Raw genomic sequence first — 22,838 nt, forward strand, 5'->3', positions numbered from 1 at the left:
AGCAAATGCAGCAAAAGCAAACTGACTAAATAATTAAGAATTGTATGTGTGTGTGTGGCTGTTGAAACTGGTTACTGGATTTTAATTCATAGTGCTATAGGCACTTTACCAAATCTCTTAATTTCAGTTCTGATTTGTTTCAACAGAATGTATAGTGAAATGGATACCATGTCCACAGCAAGCCAGCATCAGACGGTGGCAGGAGAGGCCATTTCAGAAACTCCACATGTTCTGACAAAAGAAGATTTTCTGAAATTGATGCTTCCTGACAGCCCCTTAGTGGAGGAGGGGAGAAGAAAGGTTAGCTACTTTTGTGGGGCCTTGGAGTTGTTTTTTTTTTTTTTCTTTTGAAAAACCAAAAAAACAGCCTGACAGCTCCCAGAGTACTTTCACATGCATTCTGTCTCTTGACCCTTATCCCACTAACTCTCTGGTGTGGCAGGTCGTTTTTAAATTTTATTTTATAAGGAAGCAGCATATCACTGATCACATATCACAGAGTTTTAAATCTGGATGGAGCAAGCCTCAAATCCAGGTTCCAACAATTATTAGTTGTGGTACTTTATGCAAGTTACTCTGCCTCTCTGCTTCAGTTGTCATCATCTAAAAGGTAAAGATACTCTATTGCAGAGATATAGTGAAGAAAAGAAATAACACGTGGAGAACCTAGTACAGGATTTGGGTATAATTGGTGATCAGTAAATAACAACTATAAAAAAAAATTCTAAACCAATTCCCTGTAGTAATACTTCAATTCAGGGCACCTGCTTTTTGATCCAGAACTCTTATCCTCTGCTGTAGGCTGCCTTTCCTTAGATGTAATCCTATTCATATGATTCTGCTTCCGGCGCATAATAAATAGTGATGGGCAGGCACTGTGCTGCTGCTTCTGGGGCATTATAAATAGTGATGGGGGTGGGCACTGCGCTACTGCTTCCAGGGCATTATAAATAGTGGTGGGGCGGGCACTGTGCTACTGCTTCCGGGGCATTATAAATAGTGGTGGGGCGGGCACTGTGCTGCATGGAAGTATGCAGAGAGCACCGTGAAGGCTGTGCATAAAGATTATAAAGCGGCCTCATGCCCAATGGCCTGCCCTCTTCAGTCACAGTGTAGTGGTCTCTTGATAAAGTACTGATTGTTAGTATTATTTTTAGTTTCATTATTACTGAACCATTAAACCACTTGGAAATTATTAAAAGCAGCTTTACAGGTTATTTAGCCGGTTCTCTTTTTGCGAGTAACTGAGCCCCCGAATGATAAAATGTTAACTCACAAGTATGTGATGGCAGCAACAGGAGCAGAATTCAGGTATTCTTACTTCTAATTCAGTGCTCCCTCTTATTCAAATAAAAAGGAAAAAAGGTAAAAATCAGGCATTGCCACATTGACTGTGATCAGAGTGAAAGCAAGTCTTTGTGCTTTTGTCTTCCCTATAATAAAACAATGCTGGAATTAACCTAATTGTGTTCTTATAATAAGACTCTAATTAGATACTACCTCAAAGCTGCTTTAATCTGCTATGCTTATAACCATGTTCTGAAGGGCCTGCTGGTCATGTGTGAAGAGGGAATCCCGTAAGAACTTAATCATAATGAGTCTTCTTTTTAAACGTGTATCAAATCATGTACATGATACTATATAAACTTGGGTGCAAAGGCAAACTTGTGTAAAAAGTGCAAATGGCTTTTCTTTTGATAGTAATGAGCTTCTCCTTGGCATGTGTTTTGTTTTCTTCTAAGACAAGTCACCTTCTTTTCATGGTGTAAATTTAACTTTGCAGTTCACACACATTTGAGTACCATTCATCAGTCGGGAAGCCTTGGCAGAATGGAAGGAACACGCACAATAGACATATTTTTAGCCTTCTTGCTGCATTCGTGAATGTAAATAGCCATTTCTATATTTGTTTGATGTGAATATTCTGGCTTTTAGTATTGTTGTAAAAGGAATGTGGTTCAATATGCAGAGGAAGTAGTTGGGAATTCAAATTTGATTTACTTTTTTCTTGAGTCTTTTTGACAACTTGCTTCTTTACTGAGAACTATCCTGATGCTGTCTGTGATCTAACACACAATATTTTAATGGTCACTTTAAATCTGGTTATAATCAATTACTCTTAAGTCAGTTTTCAACCATTGTAATAAGTTTTTTTCAAGTGATAATTTTAAGTGGGCAATAAGATTTTACTAGATTGATACCATTTTTCTTGAACCTGTTTTATATGGCCGAGGAAGCTGCAGTGTTCAAAATTAGTTTTATTATTTAGATTAGATTGAACCTCACATACAGTTGATTGGTACAAAAAAATTCCCCAGTATTAAAATATAGTCGTTTCAAATTAAAATGAAGCTGACACTATGTGACTATCTGTTGCCTGAAATGGCAACCTTATATATTTCCAGGAGCTGCCACTGCTGCGAGGTCATGGAAGTTCCATTTAACATTTCAGAATTAATAAAGCTGTGCATGTCTAATTCAGGATAATATTTCACAGAATGTCAAAGGAGGAGAACATTAAAATCCAATCACTGCACTGAAGCCCCAGTGCATTTGCCTCGAAGCCACATGCCTGGCTCCATATTTCTAAGTTTTTTAATGCTTTATGCCTGCCTGGGGGAAAACTCAAAAAAGGTATCACAATAGTATGAGAACTGTTTTTAGTAAAATAAATCCCATGTTTTTAGTTTTTTAACATATATTTTCCTCTCCCTCCCCTACCCTTGTGTTTAAACGCACCTAGTTTTCGTTTTATGGGAACCTGTCTCCAAGAAGGTCGCTGTATCGCACGCTCTCTGATGAGAGCATCTGCAGTAATCGGAGAGGGTCTTCCTTCGGCAGTTCTCGAAGTTCCATACTTGACCAAGCCCTGCCCAACGACATTCTCTTCAGCACAACCCCACCCTACCACAGCACCCTGCCTCCCCGGACCCAGCCTGTGCCCAGCATGGGGAGCCTGAGAAGTAAGTGGGCTGGCACGCTGTCGCCAGGGCCAGTTTGCAGTACGTGGGCTGAACTAAATAGCCGCTGTGCCTTAGTGGCTTCCTTGGATTTCATGTCTTGAAGGAAGGCTTTGTGTTTTGTTTTTGTTTTTCCAGTAATTTTCAAATGTGATAAAGGCCCCAGAATGAACAAGTGAAGCAATACCCTGCCTATTTTGAAGAAAACTGGAAAATTCATATTAAACATTTTTATAAAGTTAAATATTCACTTCTAAATCATATTTCAGCTATTATATCTAAAAGAAAAATGTCTAAAACTCTATTTTAATAAAAGAAAACTGTGGAGTCAGGAGAGGAGATGGGGATTTCCCAGTGGGTAACAGGCAAGGAGCAGAGTTTGGATTTCTAGCTTTGTATTTCTGTGCGTCCTTGAAATTAAATACCTGGTGCTGGGGAAAGTGGTGGGCAAGAATCAGAAGGCCTGGGTCTTAGACCCAACCTACCCCCAGGGGGCTTTGTGTCCTTATGCATGTTGCTTGCATTCTCTGTATCCTAATTCACTCCTTGGATTTTTTCCTTCAAATCCTAAAAATCTATGATTTTTACACACTGTCAGTTCCTTATTAAAAATCGCACTATTTAATGGCAATTTTAAACTGGTTAGATTTATTGGTGGTGCAGTGGTTAAAAAAAAGCATGCAGCTATTAACTGAAAGGTCGGTGGTTGGACTTCACCAGCCACTCCTCGGGAGAAAGATGTGGCAGTCTGCTTCTGTAAAGATTTGCAGCCGTGGAAACACTGTGGAGCAGTTCTACTCTGTCCTACAGGGTTGCTCTGAGTTGGAATCACCTCGATGACAGCAGGTTATATTATCTGTTGTATAGGAAGAAGAGGAATTTAACCAGAAGTATATGCATTGTCAAGTTTTTTTAATTTCATCATAGAAAGCATAATCTTTAGAACCTATTTGAACTTATAATACACATAGGAGTCCTATACTAAATGAAATAATAGTTCTAATAATATTTCTAATGTTTAACAATCGGAAATGAGCCTTGTCTTGGAAAATTCCTAATCTGTTTCTTTAAGTAACATAATATCCTGCCTGTTGTAAAGAGTCCATTTACCTAAACTGAAGAAGACTCTGAACTCTTTCTTGATAACCACATTGAAAGGTTAGACAGACATATAATACGTCAATATTTTCCAAATATTTTTGCTTTTTTATAAATAGGTAACTTTAATGTCCTCTTACAAACGTCTATAAAACCAGCAAAACTATCTTACAGATGTTATTTCTTTCATTTAAAACGCTGAAAGTGTGATTGTGAGATCTCTAAGTGTATTTGTTAATCCAGTTCTCACGTTCTACCTTCATGTTGCTTCCGTGTGAAAGACGGGAGCAGTACTTTTCTTTAATGTTTTAAAAGTATACACAGGACACAAGCAGGATGCACTGTTTATCCATGGTCCAGGGTTAAAAACTGCCTTATTGTCTTCATTGTGTAATTCTTTAGAGCAGGCAATAAGAGTGGTGCTTGCCATTTGTCGTTCTCTAAGGAACTACTCAAAAAATTCTCCAGGTTTGATGGGTGAGATGGCAAAATGTAGATGAGGAAACTGGAAATAATTTGTATTGATGCCTATTCCCTTCAAAACTTTCTTCTGATTCCCACCACCCTGCACCCAGGAGCATTTGAGCTTCAAGGAAGGAGTTGTCATTTGAAGGACTCTAGTTCTTGGGGTCTAATGACTGCCACAATCACCTGTGTAATCACTACTACGTGTATCTACTCAAGACTGATTTTCCTAATTCTCAGCTGCCTGGTTTTCTGGTCAGTCAGCTCACTGTCTCTAAGAAGGTATGACTCTCTGAAAGTCATTTGACAGTCGAACTGGGACAACCAGAAAGCTGAAGTGTGAACACTAATCCCAAGCAGATGTCTTTGTGTGAGAAATGAGCAATATTTGAAGTTCCCCAGGTGAATAACTGAGTTTCTCAGAGGGACATGGCTTTATATTTAAACTAGGAGTGGAGGGTAGTTCTGTCATATCTAGCACTGGGTGGTTGAATTTGCTATGTGGACTTAGGCAAAAAACTCAGAAGACATGCAGATTCTTCTTTTAAAATTTAAACCTAGAGAATTCCTAGGAAGCAGCTAATCTTCTAAGAGAAAATCTTTCACCAGTAAGTAGATACTAATTCAGATCTTGTTTATAATTCGGAGGGAGGATAATGAAGGGGAAAGAGTCAGCATATTCGTCGCTTCACAATGAATACTGAAGAGCTAATCTCTGTACCTTTTTTACATGTAATTATTGCAGCCACGGGCTTTTCTTTCAGATATTTTAGCTTGTAAAAGTCCCAGCTTTGAACCCATCTCAGCATATTTCTTCTCTTGAGACCAAGATGTTAATCCAGCCTTGTGAGACAGGTACTTAGCAAGCACGTTTGGATGTGATTCATGTCATGACTCATATACATTTCCTGTGAAGTCACTGAAATGTGCTGTATCATTATAACTTCAACTTGGAGGTGTAAAAATATGACCTTTTCCAGACATTGAAAATAGTTCTGAAATGTTGTGTCTGCATTTCGTTTAGGACATTTGTCTATTTCCATCATTGGTGGATTTGAGAATAAAATTTCTTTAGTGGCCCAGATAGGAAAAAAATGTGGGTAGGGGAGCATTTGGACACATAGTCCATTGACCAGATTCCAGGTGATATTGAAAAACATCCATGGTATCCTTTTCCTCTTTGACAAACTAGGCACCTGCGTTTATTCAGTACAGTCCCAAGCATTGACAGGCTCCCAGTGCGCATACAGGTAATTCCTGATTGGGACTCTTCCTAGAAGGACAGACTAAAGAGAAGGAGTTCTTCTGTTTCAAAAAATAAAAACAGAGTTATTAGGTGTTTTCCCAAATACTATCATTCTGAACTAGGCACCTCACAAAGGGTGCTCCTTGAAGTTAAAAAAAAAAAAAAAAGGAAAGTTTTAGAATAAATAAAAGATATTTAGTATTTTACTTAGAATTTAGTCCTCAGAAGAGAAGCTGCAGAGCAGAGGCATTGACTTGGATGTTTTATGTCATCAGTGGTCAGGGCTCCTGGAGGAGAGCAGCGGGGTTGGTGAGGGACACCCTCCTAGGTAAGGCTAGCGTTGTGGAAGATTATTCGTGGCCCCCTCTCAAACACCACCTGAGGCAGGGCTGTGGCTGATTCAGCATGGCACACCTTACTCTTTTTTTCAAAGGTTCTTAGTCTCCCCTGTAATAAATAATCCACTGGTTTCTGGAGGGTAACTATGAAACCTCAGATGTATGACCACCAGGAAAGGCTCTCAGGAAGCCACCTCAGCATTTTAGTATATTAACAATAAAGTCAGATTCAATAAAGATGGTTACTGTGATTTCAGGTCATGATAAACAGGAAGCCACAGATCAATGTCCCAGGCCAGAGACCAGGGAGCCCAGGCAGTGGTGCACATTAACCATCTTTCAGAACCAATCAGTCTCTTAATTGAACTGTTAGGCCCGCTTGTGACTTGGTGAATAGGAACTGTGAGGTGAGAAAGGAAAGCCTCCCCCGAGGTGATTAGGGCAGCTTCGCACCCACTTGTACTGTAGAAATGCGTTTCATTGGACAGTGTTCTCTCCTCCCAGCCTGTTTGTAACATTCTCAGAACTCCTAGAAAGGTTTATGGAGGTCAGACAATTGCAATTAGTGTTCTTTTCTGCTCACCAAGTGTCTTATCTTCTTGGACTTGAGTGAGAATATATGCATGGCTGGTTTAGGTTTCTAGTCTGCAGTGCACCTGGAGGAATGTGGAGGTCACAGTACTCCATGTGGGTGAGCCTGTGAACCTTCGGGCTGCTGAGCCTGCACCACTGTGCTCCCTCCCTGCCCGGAAGCTATCTACTTCACCAACTGAAAGGGCTCTTTCTTTTCTGACTTGGTCAAAACAGCAGTGTGGGCTCCCAATGTAACACAAGGCTTGGGAGATCTGGGTTTCACATAACAGGCATTGAGAGCTGAGAAGTGATAATTCACTCCTTACCTGTGTCTAGGCTGCATGCATCCAAACCCCTATCATCAAGCCACCAGCAGCAGTATTTATCTCCTTGTGTCCTGAGCTCCTTGGGGGCAGAACCTGTATCTTAGTAATTGTTAGATCCCTAGGTTCTAATGTAGCACCTGGAAGATAGTAGGTGCTTGGTAAACACCTGCTGAATCAACAGGAGATAGCCATGACACCTAAATTTTAATTTAACATTATTAGAAAGGCTTTTTGATGGCTTGGAGTCACAGACAAAAAGATAGTAGTTTTTTCCAATTACGTGATTTGCCAACCAGTGCTAAAGAGAGTGTGCGTGCTTTTTGTTTTGATTATTCAGGGAGGAGTATAGCTGGATCTTACTGAAGGTCGTTGTCACTGATGCTAGACCCTTCCTGCTTACTGAAAGATAATGAATTTAGATTTAGTCTGTATTTTTTTTCAGAGCTTTTTATACCCGAACTCTCCTCCTCACTGAGCAGCTCCTTTTCATCATTCACATCTTGGCTCAAGTGGCACCTCCTTGGACAGGCCTTCCCCGAGTATGCCATCAAGCTACTCCCTCACTTCACCCTCTTTTATTTTCTTCAGAACACTTAACCTCTACTTATACTTACTTTTTGTTTGTTTGTTTACTGTTTCTTTCTTACGAACATGTAAGCTCTGTGCGAGTAGGGCCTTGTCTGTCTTGTCCCCTGTGTTTCCCTATCACTTGGTTTGTAGTAGTCATCTAATAAATGCATCATAGATGCACTAAGAGTTAGTTAATAGTTAATAGTGCTCCAAATAAACTCTAAAGAAAAAGAGACTTCAACTAACCTACCAAGCTTCTTTGCCAGCTCTGCAGTGTCAAGTAAATAGACAGAAAGTCTTGTGCACCATTGGGCAAGGACAGATGATATTTTGTAATAAAGAAGAAATATCACAAATTCTACTCCCTGTTTTTACTCCCTAGTTCTCCATAGAAATTGGAGGTTAGAAGTATGCCTTGGACTTACCTTTGGTTGTAAAATGTAGCTCCTGAGACCTTCATAGATCCCAAAGTCATCAGTACCATGTTAGCATGTGGCCTCTGCAGGAGATGTACACAGGACTCAATCAGAGAGCTTCAGAGCCAGTGGAGCTGTGGACACCTGGGTGCACTCACTACCTGACCTATTCTAGGCCATCTGCCTCCCAGCCTCTGAGATTCAAGTTTAAGCCCTGGCAGAATTGCAAATGGCCACATGTCATGGGACTTCAGGGCTGTTCAGGAAGAGTCAGAACTTTAAGAGACTGCTATACTCAGTTGGGGAGCTCTGGTGGCACAGTGGTTAAGAGCTACCACATGCTACAGCTGCTAACCAAAAGGTGGGCAGTTCAAATCCACTAGCCACTCCTTGGAAACCCTGTGGGGCAGTTCTGCTATGTCCTGTAGGCCCACTATGAGTCGGAATTGACTTGACAGCAATTGGTTTTTTGTTTTTCTCTTTTTATACTGGCAGGAATACAGCTTTTGAGCACACAACTGCAACAGGATCAAGGGAAGGGGGTGGTGGAGCAAGAGACATTAGTAGCGCCCTATCTTAGATATCTAGAGCTGCTGTAACAGAAATACCACAAGTGGATGGCATTAACAAATGGAGATTTATTCTCTCATAGTATAGTAGGCTAGAAGTTCAAATTCAGGGTGCCAGCTCCAGGGGAAGGCTTTCTCTCACTGTCGACCCTGGAGAAAAGTCCTTGTCTTCAGTCTGTCTCTGGTCTAGGAGCTTCTCAGTGCAGGGACCCCAGCTCCAAAGGGCACACGCGCTTCTGGCCTATTTTGCTTGGTGGTATGAGTTCCCCCATATCTCTCTGCTTACATGTCTCTTTTATGTCCCTGAAGAGATTGACTCAGGATACAACGTAATCTTGTAGATCGATGCTGCCTCATTAGCATAACTACCTTTAATCTTGCCTCATTAACATCATAAACCCCAGTACCGTTGGATTTACAACACACAGGAAAATCCATCAGATGACAAAATGGTAGACAGTCACACAGTACTGGGAATCATGGCCTAGCCAAGTTGACACATTTTGGGGGGACACAATTCAATCCATAAGATACCCCATCTATTCCCTTCGTTCTCGTTGCATTTTGCCCCTCTGCTCTATTTTTTTTAACTTCTGGCCCCTGTTAGAGCCAATGAGAATGTTGTCATTTAACGGCTTTAGAGACGAAAGCAGACAGAACCCAGAATGTGTGTTAGGCTGGATTTTGCTTTAAGAATGCCAGAAATTCAAGTAAACGGTTATTTCTTTATAAAGAGAATCCTCAAGTTGCCATTTCTTAGTAAAACGTGACCACTAGACCATACTTTCTGTAGAAATACTCATTTACCTGCTTAATTTCCCCCTTCTTGATGCTTCCCCTCTCCAAAGAGAATGCTTAGGTCAACACCAGGCTTCAGTCAGTGTGGCCTCTGTGACCTTCACAGAGCTGTGACCCTCTTATCCCTACTTTCTGAAGAGCTCAAGCACACAGAAATTGGTGGCAAAAGAATTTCCACCTTAGTTGAATAATTCCTTTACAGATTGTTCAGAAAACCTACTTTAAGCAATGCAGCATATCTGCTGGACAAAAAGGAGACTTTGCAAGTGATTAAAATCCCTGGGATCATGGCCTGTTGGTTTGAGGTTTGAATCTTAAATGCCTTTGGTTAAAGACCTAGGAGCAGGTTCAGCCCCAACCCCTGTTCAACACTGTAGAGCTGGGCTCCTTGTACCTGCTGTATTTCTGCTGGAGGTTGTAGGGAGAGGACAGAAGGGAATGCATGCTAGCCCTTCTCTACTTCCCAACTCCCTTTCCAGCAATGCTGCTTTAATGCAATCCTTGTTTACCTTTGGCAAGGACAAAGTCTGTCACACTCAGAATAAGCTGCTAGGGGGCAGAAACAGTTGGGAAAGGGAAGAGAGTAGGGATTATGCTGAGAAGATATTTACTACTGATGTTCTTTTCAAAATGGAGACTGGTAGAATAAGTTGGAGTCAAATGACATGTCTACACATGATAGTGATAAAAATAGAATGATTTGAACCCAGAAGTAAAATAATCCATCTGTGGGCAGCTAATCTTTGACAAAGGGGCACAGTCCATTCAATGGGAAAGAAATACTCTCTTTAACAAATGGTGCTGTCAGAATTGAATATCCATGTGCAGAAAATAAAGCAGGATGCATACCTCACACCATGTACAAAAACTAACTGAAAATGAATCAAAGACCTAAATGTTAAAGCTAAAATGATAAAGTTCCTGGAAGATAACATAGGGTCAAAATGAGTTGACCTAATTTTCAGCATAAATAGCCTATCAAACAAAACCAGAAGTACACAAATGACAGAAGATAAAGTAGATAACTGGGACCTCCTATAAATTAAATACTTAATGTTCATCAAAAGACTTTACCAAGAGAGTAAAAAGAGAATCTACAGACTGGGAAAAAAATCTTTAACAATAACATATCTGATAAGGATCTGATCTCTAAAATATATAGAAAACTTCAACAGCTCAACAACAAAAAGACAATCCAATCAAAAAATGGGCAAAAGACATGAACAGACACTTAACCAAAGAGGACATTCAGGTGGCCAACAAATATATGAAAAGATGCTTGCAATCACTGGCCATTAACCCCCCCCCCCAAAAAAAACAAACCCATTGCCGTCAGTCTATTCCAACTCATAGCAACCCTATAGGACAGAGTAGAAGTGCCCCATAGGGTTTCCAAGGAGCGGATAGTGGATGCTCACTGCCGACCTTTGGTTAGCAGACAAGCTCTACAATGAGATAACCTCTTACCCTGCAAAAATGACACTGATTAGAAAAAAAAATAAGAAGAAGAAGCACCAAAAGCTGGCAAGGCTGTGGGGGATTGGAACTTTTATACATTGCTGATAGGATTGCAAAATGGTACAACCACTATGAAAAAACAATATGGCATTACCTCAAAAAGCTAGAAATAGAAATACCTTATGATCCAACAACCCTTCTCCTAGGTATATATCCTAGAGATACAAGAGCGGTGACAAGAATAGACATATGCCCACCTATGTTCATTGCAGCATTATTCACAATAGCAAAAGGATGGAAACAACCTAAGTGCCCATCAGTGGATGAATGGATAAGCAAATTGTGTTACAATATATACAATGGAATAATGCACAACTATAAAGAATAATAAGGAGTCCACAAAACAACATGGATGAATCTGGAGGACATTACACCGAGTGAAATAAGTCAATCACAAAATGACAAATATTGTATGGTCACACTTAAAAAGTCAAGAATGGGTGTGCCCACAGAGAGCAATGTTCTTTAATGGTTCCCAGGGCTGGGGGGGTGGGGGGACAGAGGGAGAATCACTCTGTAGATAGTAGACACTTGTTATTTTTGGTGATGGAAAAAGCAATACACAATATGGGTGAAGTCTGCACAATTTGTCCAAGGTAATTGAAGACCCTAAGAAGTATCCAAGAAGAAGGGAAGATGTCAGTAGATACTATAACAAAAAGTTTTACAATGACAGTAATAACCACAAAAGAATTGTATGTGGTTACATAGGTAGATATGTATGCTTATATGTGTATAGGAAGGCACATGTGTGTGGGTGTGCATGGATAGGTGTATCTGTAGGCATATTTATATACATGTTTGTGCCATATACGTATTCATATATTTAATAAACCACATAGGGGACACAGTTACGGATACCTCCTAGACATAACCAAATACCTTGCGGAACTGGTTCACTGGATTTGAAGGCTTGAGACCATAGTCAGGTGGGACAACTCGGTCAATTGGCATAACGTAGTTCATAATGATAATGTTCTACATTGTAGCATCTGGGATCTTAAACACTGCGAGTGGCCATCTAAGATACAACTATTGGTCTCTACTTATCTGGAACAAAAGAGAATGAAGGAAAACAAAGACTTAAAGAAGAAAATAGTCCCCAGGACTAATAGCCCATGTGAATCACAGCCTTATCTAGCCTGAGACCGGAAGAACTAGATGGTGCCCAGCTACCATTACCAACCATTCTGACCAAGGACACAATAGAAAATCCTGGATGGAAAGGATGAAAAATCTAGAACAAAACTCAAATTCCTAAAAAAGAGCCAGACTTACTGGACCAACAGAGACTAGAGGAACCCCTGAGACTATAAGACTATTGCCATAAGATACCCTTTGAACTTGGAATGAAGCTACTCCCAGTGAACACCTTTCAACCAAATAATACCATCAGTGAATACTGTGCTCCGTTAAATAATCAACTGTATGAGACCAAGCACTCAACATTTAACCTAATACAAAGATGAGACCTAAGGAGGGGCAGGGAAGCCAGATTAATGGAAACAGAACAAACAGAAATAATGAGAATGGTGGCACATTGTAGAAAATGTAACCAATGTCATGGAACAATTTGTATAAAAATGGTAAAATGGGAACTTCATTTGCTATGTAAACTTTCACCTAAAACACAATAAAGGGTTTAAAAAAAAAAAAAAATGACTTGATTGGTAGCTGCAACTACCAGAGATCCGCCAAGAGCTGCATTTGAAAGGTGTCAAGTGAGTGGGCGACTGTTAGTCCTTTGCAAGGCCAAGTTTATGAATGCTGTCCATCTCAGTCCAGATGCCAGCATTTCACCACGACCCAAAAGTATGTGAATACAAAAATTACAGGTGCGTTTGGTTAATTATGTCCCTTATTTAGTTTGATTGCAGGCTCAGACAGCCAGGTGGTCATTATTTTGATTGCTCTAATTAGTCAGATGTTTTCACAAGCAGATGCATGCAGCATTCGGACATGTTCGGAAAACACAAGGTAAAAGAAAGTCAGTGGAAGCCTCTTGAAAATGAGCACCCAAATGCATAGTGAATTCTTAACAACTAGTGCTATTAATGACGAACGAACACACTTAAAAGACTGTAATGAGAGTTTAAAGAGAAAAAGACATGTACAAGGTTCATATGTACAGCCAAACATTTAAATGCAGGATAGGTGAGAGATTTCTACTTTAAGCAGTTATAAAAATAAAAATAATAAATTTTTTTTTGCAGTTATAAAAAGCCATCTAATTAAGTCAGAAAAGTATTCCAACCACCATGTTTGTGCATAGCATATAAAATACCATTCTCCCTGTTTCTTGTCTGTTAATAATGAAAACAAAATTAATCTTAGTGCCTTTATACTAAGTTGATATTGCTATAACCATAGTTTGCTGCTTTTTTAAAAAATTTTGATTTTTCAGCCTTCTTGGTAATTGCAGCTCACTGTCTCCTAGCTGGGGGCAGGAGATATTTTAAAAAGAAGCTCCTTCAGCTCCTTTGTGAGGGGACAAGGTCATGATACATGGTGTTTGTGATCTGTCTGACACTCTGCTTTGTTTTGTTTAGATGAGTTCTGGTTCTCCGATGGGTCCTTATCAGATAAGTCCAAGTGCACAGACCCTGGCCTGATGCCCCTCCCAGACACGGCCACAGGGTTGGATTGGTCTCACCTTGTGGATGCTGCACGGGCATTTGAAGGTAAAGACTGACCAGCCCAACGCAGGTCACTCACCTACCCTGTGGAGTGTGTTTCTGCAGTGCCCATGGGGGCAGCTTGAGGGCAAATGTATCCAGGGTCATTTGGGGTAAAGCCTAGGATGATATGCCCATCTCTGAGGATGAAAACAAGCAGGACAAGGCTTGAGCTGTGACTAAGGATGTTCCCTTAGGAAGATCAGGTAATTTAGTAAAAGGAGCACTAGGCAAGGAATCATAAAACCTGAATTCTAGCTCAGGTACCAGCTGTGACCCTGGGGTAAGTCATTTTTCCTCTATGGATGTCTGTGTGAAAAGCAGAGGTGATCACATAGGACCTGAATTGTATTTCTCCTCTCAATGTTATGAGGTAAGATAGGAGAGAAACGGTCCTTAAGTAGATTGAAGCTCCCTGGTTTGGCAAGAGGAACACTGGACTAGGAGTCTAGAGTCTTGGTGTAGAGAGTGCTTCTAAACTAAAGTTAGAGTGTAGATTGCAGTTGATGCATTCAGACAAAGTAGAAAGATGCATGACAGAAATCCCAGCTGGCTGGTGCCACTGGTACGTTATTACCTAAATAAACAGAAAGAATGTGATTATGTTGGCCAGGGCAGAGGACTTTGGTTATCTGACCTTTCAGGAGTTTCCAAACCTCACACTTAATTTAAAAAAAAAGGGTCTGGAAAGAGTTAGGGTTATGCTTAAGAATTTCAGTAATTTTTGATGCTGCTCTGTCAGGTAGTGTGACACCTTGAAACAATAAAAAACCTTGAAACAATAGTTTATGAAAATTCAGTTGAGAATTTGCAACTCCAGGCATCTGGCTAATTAAATTTTCTGTATCAGTGTCCCTTTGGGTTAAATCGGCCAGTAACCACCTTCACTCTGATGTGAGTTAATATGAGTCAATATGGTGGAACAGGGTATGATCAATTGTCTTACTACTTTAAAGAGAAATGATTTCACCCAGATAACCCAGTTGGCCTGCTTATGATCGTCGTTTTGTACCAGTTCTCAAAGCCATTTTTGAACTCGACTAATATTATAAAGAAAAGATAGTCCAAAAACTCTTCATGTGCTTGTTTATTTAGTTGGTAAAAACTGATAAAGACATTTCAAAATGCCTTGAGCTCAGACCCCTCTGGAATAATACCACAGCCTTATTTTGACATAACTTAGTCAGCACATTTGAAAATTGGCTTTAAAGGAATGGAGTTTTCCTGCCTACTGAATTGAGATACTATGTAGTATAATGAGACACCATAGTGCAGTTCAGCTCTAGCAGATGTCCTTCCCCCATTGCTCTCTCTCATTTAGCTACACATTTTGGCATATGATATATTCCATCTTTGTTTACAAGTTAAAATTGACATCGAACAACATGAGTTTAAGAATTTAGATGTTACTAGGAAACCCTGGTGGCGTAATGGTTAAGTGCTACGGCTGCTAACCAAAAGGTTGGCAATTTGAATCCACCAGGAGCTCCTTGGAAACTCTATGGGGCAGTTCTACTCTGTCCTATAGGGCCACTACAAGTTGGAATCGACTCGACGGCAACAGGTTTTTATGTATTATTTAAGAATTGAGCAGAGGCAATAATTTTATCTGCCTCAATTATGATTACTTAAATATGTTTAAACTCACTTAGTATACAGGACACCACGTAGCGTGTGTTATTGTGAATGATGGTCCTTTAGGTATCCTGTGCTCAGTCATTTGGTATATTCCCTCCCTAATGAACGAGGATTTCTCTGCCACATTTTTTGACCACAAGACAATGAAAATAGAATTTAAAACCAAAAATAGAAGCAAATCACAAAGGAAAACTCTAACAATTTGGAATATTTTAAATGCTACTCTAATAATAGTTGAGCTGTGAAGAATTAAGAAATACAATCAGAGCATTTCTTTTTAATGAGTGATGTTGAAAAGATGCTGCCTCTTAAGATCTTTGGACTTTAGCCAGAGTAGTTCTTAAAAAAAAAAAAAAAAATTGTTTAAAAAACATTTATTAAAATAAAAAAAAAAACTAAACTAGCTGTACTTGGAAAAGATTCCTCAAAAGTTGTGAAAGAAAAACTCAAAAAGAAAGAAAGAAAATTTTAAAAAGCAGCCAACAAGTGAAATTTGTGTCATTTTTAAATCAGTAATTGTTTTTTGAATGATGATAAACCAATAGCAAATTTGACTTTTAAAAAAATACAGAATGAGAAAAGAGGTTGACACCAACCAATCCATAAGAGAAAAAATTAAGTAATGTCAAGTAGGTATATAGGGATGAGTTTGATAAATAAGATAATTGGATACTTGTTAAAAGAAAAAGGAGTTAAAAAGCAAAGCTGAAAGCCAAAGTGGGAAGACATTGAAAAGTTATCCAAGACTATCCCCAACCCCCAAATAGCACCCGAAACTAGTAAGTTTACAGTTAAGTGTCTCAAAGTTTCAAAGAACAAATATTTCTTGTAATTCAGTAGCAGCCTTGTTGTATAATAGGATTATTTCCTGATAACATGAAGGAAAAAAAAAAATCATAAGATAATCTCAGTCATGAATACTGATGTGAGAAAGCTTAGATGAAATTCAGTAGTGAATTTAAAAAGATTCATTATTATCGGTGCAAGTTTAGTCTGGGAATGCTAAACTGGTTTAATTTTTAAAACTTTGATTATAATAAGTTGCAGTATATGAAGTAAATAAAAGTTACATCAATTTCCAAAAAAATTTTAAAAACTTGTATCTATATCACCTATTTCTAGTAAAAATTAAGATTTGAGTGATGCCTCTGTAGCCTAACAAAGAATATCTACTTTATTCGAAATAGTTGGTATAGTACCAAATGGAAAATATATATATAAATAGATCCTTTACATCCAGAAACTAAACAAAGGTGTCTTTTGATACTATGTCCTTTAATTCCATACTGGTGATCCTTGTCTTTTACACAGACAGTGAAAAAGAAATATGGAATAAGTACTGGAAATAGAAAAAAATTATAAATATGGCTTTATATCCAGAAAGTATGAAAGATTAAAAATAAATTATTACAGATTATAAAATAAGTATTTCAAGAATATGTTTTATATTTCATAAGCATCATTTCAAAGTGTTGATGGTTTGTTTTTAGTTTTTAGTGGTCTATTTCTGTATAACAAACCACTCGAAAATTTATGGCTAAAAACAACGGTTTATTATTTCCCATGATTCTGTTGCCAGCTAGTCTCAGCTGGGTGGTTCTCCTGCTCCATGTGGTTTCAGGAGGGGCCATTCATGCAGCTGTATTTAACTGGAGCTTAGCTGGGACTCCAGTGATATCACTCGTGTCTGTGACAGGGATGGCAGGAACAGTTGTGGTCTGGATGGACCTCCATCTTTAGCAGGGTTACTGTTCTTTACACAGCAGCTTAGAGAACCAGAAGAGCAAAAGCTACAAGATCTCCTAAGGCCTGGTCTTCAAAGCTTCAGAACACTATTTCCAACGCAGTCTGTTGATTAAAGCAAATCACGAGGCCAGCCCTGAATCAAGGGTAGGGAAATGGACTGCACCTCTCGATGGGAGGAGTGGCCTGTGCACATGTGATGGGAGAAATTATCAGCTGCCATCTTTGCAGACAGTCATCTACTGTGACAGTAATAGAGATCAGCAACTTTGAAGTATACATTATTTGGGAATCATTAGAATTACAAGGAGAGAAATCAAAGGGATACTTTAATAACTGCAAAGTCTTAATATAGGTAGGAATGGGAATGGATAGAAAGACTTAAGTAAAGATGACAGCCCTTCCTAAGGTAATTTGTACAAATTTATAATTTGTAGCACAATTTCAATTAAAATGTAAAGGAATATGTTAAAGAACTTAATGACATCCATTTAGAAAATAGATGAACAATGTTTAACAAAAAAAGTCCATTAACCAAAACCAAACTAAACCTGTTGCTGTCGAGTTGATTCCAACTCATAGTGACCTTGTAGGACAGAGTAGAAGTGCCCCACAGGGTTTCCAGGATTCAAAGTGCCAACCTTCTGGTTAACAGCTGTAGCTCTTAACCACTACGCCACTGGGGTTTGCAAAAACTCCATTATAAATGAATAACACTAATCAACTAGTAAGTATAAATTTAATAATAATTAAAATTGTATAAAAATGATTTGAAAATAGAAATGAGTCCTTTTGACTAAAAATGAGGAGTTCATACAGAAATCTGATATAGTTAAGAGTTAGGTAAGAAAGGTTTCAGAAATTGGAAAAGTCTGATTTAGGAAAAGTAAAAAAAAAAAAAGATTGTTAACATTTTGGAAGCAAAGTAGCGCTTTAATTATGGAGTAATGAAAGAAAATACAAAATGTAATATGGCTAGATACAAAATATTTAAGCATATAGACCTTTTATGAAACTGAAAGAGAACGTTAAATAAAAAGGCAAATATAGGAAAAGACTTGTAATAAATGTGATGGATAAAACCATCATATGTAAAGTACATAAAGGAACTTGCCAGCAAAAACTCTGGTAAGCAAATGATCAAGGCATATGAATACACAGTTCACAAAATAAAAAAACGCATACAATAAATAACTATTTGAAAAATACTCAACCACACATGTAAATTGGAATGATAATGAGTACCAGTGCACACCTGTTGAATATGCAAAATAATGCAACAGTTCTGGAAAGCTATCTTCACAGCTATACTCACAGCTGGTATAAAAATTATAAAGTGATTCATCTTGTTTTTTCAAGCCATGTGATAGTATGTAGCTAGAGCCAGAAAAATGTATCCACCCTTTTACCAAAAATCTAATGCCTGAGAGTTTGGTCATAGGAAATTATTCCAAAGACTAAAAAAAAGCTTTCAACAGGAACATCATGCATCTGTATTAATCATTAATTAATAAGTAATAACCAATATTAATTAAACTCTACCCCCCATAAAAGCTAATGTTAAAAACATTGATAAATCCTTCGTAGGTGTACTGAGAAAGTAAGTCAAGTGTGGAGTTGCACTCCTCGCTGGAGCCCATGACCCAGACCACCCCTGTGCAGTGAGGGTCGAGTGAGAGAGAGGTTAGGAAGGACACCAGTTTGGAAAACTGATATTTTACGTCATAAAATACATGGCACATCTAATACATCACTTTGTCATACTTGGAATAAGGTTCAGGGATACCTAATAGTGTATCTAATAGATTCCATCCCCCCTTGAGTATGGTAAAGCGAACAAACCCAACTAGAAACCCTGGCTATGGGCCAGTGAAGCAGAGGAAGGGAAGTGGCATCTTTAAAAGTGGTAAAATTTAAAGTAATTCTCATTTATCAGAATATCCAAAGTAGATAATTGGTGTGTTCTTGAGTATTTGTTGAATGGACGGCATTGTTTTAGATGAAGACAGACTTAAAAGGCAATGATCAGTGTCGTCCATGGTATAAGGCTCATGGACTGTGAAAACCTTTCTTGATCTGGGCATCGGCTCCCCCGTTGATGGGAGCTCTCATGCTCTTCCCACAGCTGCCTCAGCACTGTGAGACAATGCAGCCCTGTGAGACAAGTGCAGAGTAAACAACCCAGTTTATCAGGGAGGAAATTGTCCACATAAGTGTGCCTTCCAAAAAAACAGAAGTTTGTGCTTTCGATTCATTATTTTTCATATATCCTTGGTTTCTTACATAGCATAATAAGCATAAATTTTTATGAAGACAGTGTATTGGTTTTCTAACATTTTCAGTTCTGAAGCTTCAGCTTAATGTTAACACATTGCTTAAAGTTACTGATATCTGACCACTGTGTGAATTTGTGTGTGTGTCTGTCTGTCTGTATAAACATAAACAAAACTGAAACAAAATGTGACATTCTGTGTAACCTTAATGGTAGCAATTATTAAAAAAAAAAAAATGACTTCTACATAGATGAAAAATACAAAGCCAAATTTAATTGAGTAAATGAACTTAAATTATCTCAAAAGTAAGAAATTAAAACTTCCAGGCCAACAACAGTTGTATCTTACGTAGAAGATAATGGCAATGCTTTCCTCTGTTCATGAGTCAGAGGACTGTCATCTTTCTACATTAATGTGTTCATCATGGGCTGCAAAAGACCTAAACCAAAGTATTTTATGTTGAAAGTCCAGTATAGCCTTGTTATTTTTTCTTCCCTGGTAGGTAGTTGGAGCCGTGGTGGTGCAGTGATTAAAGCACTCTGCTGCTAACAAAAAAGTCAGCAGTTCAAGCCCACTAGTCACTCTTCGGGAGAAGGATGTGGCAGTCTGCTTCCATAAGGATTTACAGCCTTGAAAACCCTGTGGGACAGTTTTACTCTGTCCTTACAGGGTCACTGTGAGTTGCAGTCGACTCAATGGCAATGGGTTTGGTTGGTTTTTTGGTTTGGTAGTTAGTTAAGTCAGCCAGCCACTTGCTTTCTGCAGCCCAACGAGCACAGTTGTCAGAATCAGAAAGCTTCCTTTCCTACATGTAACTGCAAAGCCCAGCCTTGTTTCCTCTGCAGTTGGAACAAACATGGAGAACAGCTTTGTTTGTGAAAACAGGTTTAGTTTAATCTGTCCTCATGCCTGTCTATCTCAATGGCAAATATCTGGGCAGGTGCTATTCTGCTACTCCACGCCCTTGGCAAACATGACTAATGGATCAGAACATTCATTCCAAGCTGATCCAGACTTGGTCTTACAGTTCTCCAGCAGTATTCCTGGCAGCCTAGTGAGTTACTGGGAGTCATTTGCATGTAACTGTTTTGCCTTCCCAGTTCTAGATTGACATGAATTAGTCTGTTGACTGTCCTTTTGTTTAGTGCTAAATGCATTATCACCCCTTTGATTAAAAAAAAAAAAAAGAACAAGAAATTGACATTGAAATAAGGTTTGTCTTTTTTTTTTTTTTCCTTTTAAAGATTATTTGAAGGGTTGACTTGTTTAATGCAGAAACCATGCCTTATGTCCCACCTTATCCAGGTTAGCTTCCACAGGCAAACAATGGGAGGGAAAAATGATACAGGTGGCATATGTGGAGTTTGGGGAGCTATAGCTTTCCTGTATTAACCAAGAAATGAACCTGGTATTCCCACACCTCTGTTATGGTTTGGGCCATTTGGTTCAATGTAACAATTACTTGGTTACTGAATATTTATCATCACAGAAATAAGCTGAGGAAGAATGAAGCTTCCACTGACTAGAAACTGTCACTAAGATTAGCTGTTTCGTAAAGTAGTTCAGTGTGTCTGCTTCATCAGGCAGCATTCTGTTCGCACCTCAGCCGCCCCTCCCCCACCCCGGGCTTTTCCGATCCAGAGTAAATCCTCTTTGTGAAACTACATTGCTGGCAGAACTCTATTTTTGGATTCTTGCCCCTTGACCAGTAGGACCTTGTTTCTCCCCAAGGAGTGTCTGAATGGCTGCCAGTAGCAATTTCTGTTTCTGTCAAATATTTGGGTATTTTATCAATTAAGGAGAAACTCGATGAAGCCAGCTGAGATGTTTTCATCCAGGTATTTAGACTTGACCATCAGATCCAAATATATTAAGAAGGATAGAATCATAACCAAAGCACCACTGGGTTGCATAAAATGAGGATGAGTCAATGGGGCTCTTTTAAAAAGTGAGGAGAATGCTTTATCATCTTCTTTTGACTTTCCTTCTTCATCAGTAGTTAAGTTCATTGAGGAATAAAAATGCATCTGCTGTTGATTAAAAAAAAAAAAAAAAAAGATGTGCTGTGTTGCATTATTTGGGGGCCTTGAGAACAGAGGCGAGCTTAGGTACTGCCATAGCCCAGACCTTCCCACCCACCCTAAGAGCTGCTCCCCTGCTAGCGTCCCCACGGTTTCTGCCCCACCACTGTCAGCCATATTGTATCATGAAGAGAAGTACATTTATTTAATTTTGACAATGCTAAAATTATGCCCTTAATAGGAATTAAGTTACAAATGATTTTGTTATATGGAAAAACCCTACTACTCAGCCCCTAATTGGTAGCATGATTGTCTTTCGGGAATGATTAGTTACAGACTCTTTACCATCTCTTAAAAGATTTGAAGTGTGGAGAAGGATACTCTTAAGCTGTACAGAAATGTGGGTTGGAGGACGCCTGATCCCTGTTCCAGGTGTTTAGAAAGCCTGATGGAGGAGGAGCCTGGAGAACTTCCTGTGCAATGGGTAGTTCGGTGAACTCTCTGCCCCACTTTCAGAGGGTCCTTAGACCTTTATAGGGGCACTGGTTGTGTCCCCTATACCATGCCCAAGACTTTATATTCCCAGGTTTTCTTCACGTGCTCTTAGCAGCCTTTGACACTGCCATCCTTTTTAATTAACTAAAAGTACATGACCCTCCATAAACCAAACAAGCAGGTAGCCTCATTAGGCTGCTCATCCAGCAGCAAGAGAGAAACAGAATGGGATAAATTAAGAACAGAGCACCATTGACATGGACTGCGATGCATTTTCTCAGCCATTAATCAAACCATATAAAAAAGACTGCAGCAGCATTAATGCACCTGCCAGGGCCCTCGGATTCCAACTGTAAGTGCCTGTATGTGCTCAGAAACCAAGGAGAGAGGCCTTAGGGGATGGAGAAAAGTGGATAATTAGATATATTCCCGATTCTCACTTCCACGTTGTTTGAAACATAACCTTTTTCTGCGTACCATTCAACATTTCTGGACTAGTGTTCTGTGTCAAGGTTTAGCCTCCAGAGCTGGGCTAACTCAGTACCTATTCTGAAAAATACTGTACTCCTTTTCCTACTTAGCTTTTGAAGCAGGGACTGTGAAGTTACTGGTGCCAAGAATAGAAATGACTGCGTGCTAAGATAAGGCATTGTAGTCATACTGATCATTGTTCCTTCTGCTATAAATACTGTGCCCTTCAGATCTTCCTTGAAGTGTTTCTAGTGAGATTACTTAGCTAATCTCCCTCACCACCACTATCTTCACATTCTTGGAGTGAAATATCTTAGAGTGAGTCATATAAATAAGCCCAAAATTGTGGCGTATGTTTATGGTTGGATTTGCGTGTGTGTGGTATGCTACATGTCTTTGTGGTACACTAACGCCATGCGCTCAGCCAGGACAGTTAAACATGAGACGCATAATCTAACCACATTGTTGGGCATTTCATGAAATGGACTCTTTGGAGTGTGTGCACGCATACACGCACACACACCATGTTTTTACAAGATACCATTACTTGACCTGTATGTGGGCTCCAGAGGTTCTCAAGTGTAGAGAGAGATTTCTGTTCATAGGAAAATTCTAAATCTTATTTCAGGTGTTGACTCAGATGAA

The 22,838-nt window shown here is 39.2% G+C and overlaps 1 protein-coding gene across 10 annotated transcripts in view; it reads left to right on the forward strand.

Moving 5' to 3' along the window:
• SIPA1L2 (signal induced proliferation associated 1 like 2) overlaps nt 1-22,838 on the forward strand; it is a 254,858-nt gene that overhangs the window by 224,795 nt on the left and 7,225 nt on the right. For 9 of the 10 annotated variants that reach the window (XM_049867910.1, XM_049867906.1, XM_049867905.1 and 6 more), the window contains 3 exons: nt 147-300; nt 2,744-2,963; nt 13,427-13,558. In XM_049867910.1, coding sequence (XP_049723867.1) covers nt 147-300; nt 2,744-2,963; nt 13,427-13,558 — 506 coding nt within the window. The remainder of the gene's footprint in view (nt 1-146; nt 301-2,743; nt 2,964-13,426; nt 13,559-22,838) is intronic. The other variant, XM_049867913.1, reaches the window with a different exon arrangement.

The sequence above is a fragment of the Elephas maximus genome, chromosome 24 (assembly GCF_024166365.1).
Source record: "Elephas maximus indicus isolate mEleMax1 chromosome 24, mEleMax1 primary haplotype, whole genome shotgun sequence".
Lineage (NCBI taxonomy): Eukaryota > Metazoa > Chordata > Mammalia > Proboscidea > Elephantidae > Elephas > Elephas maximus.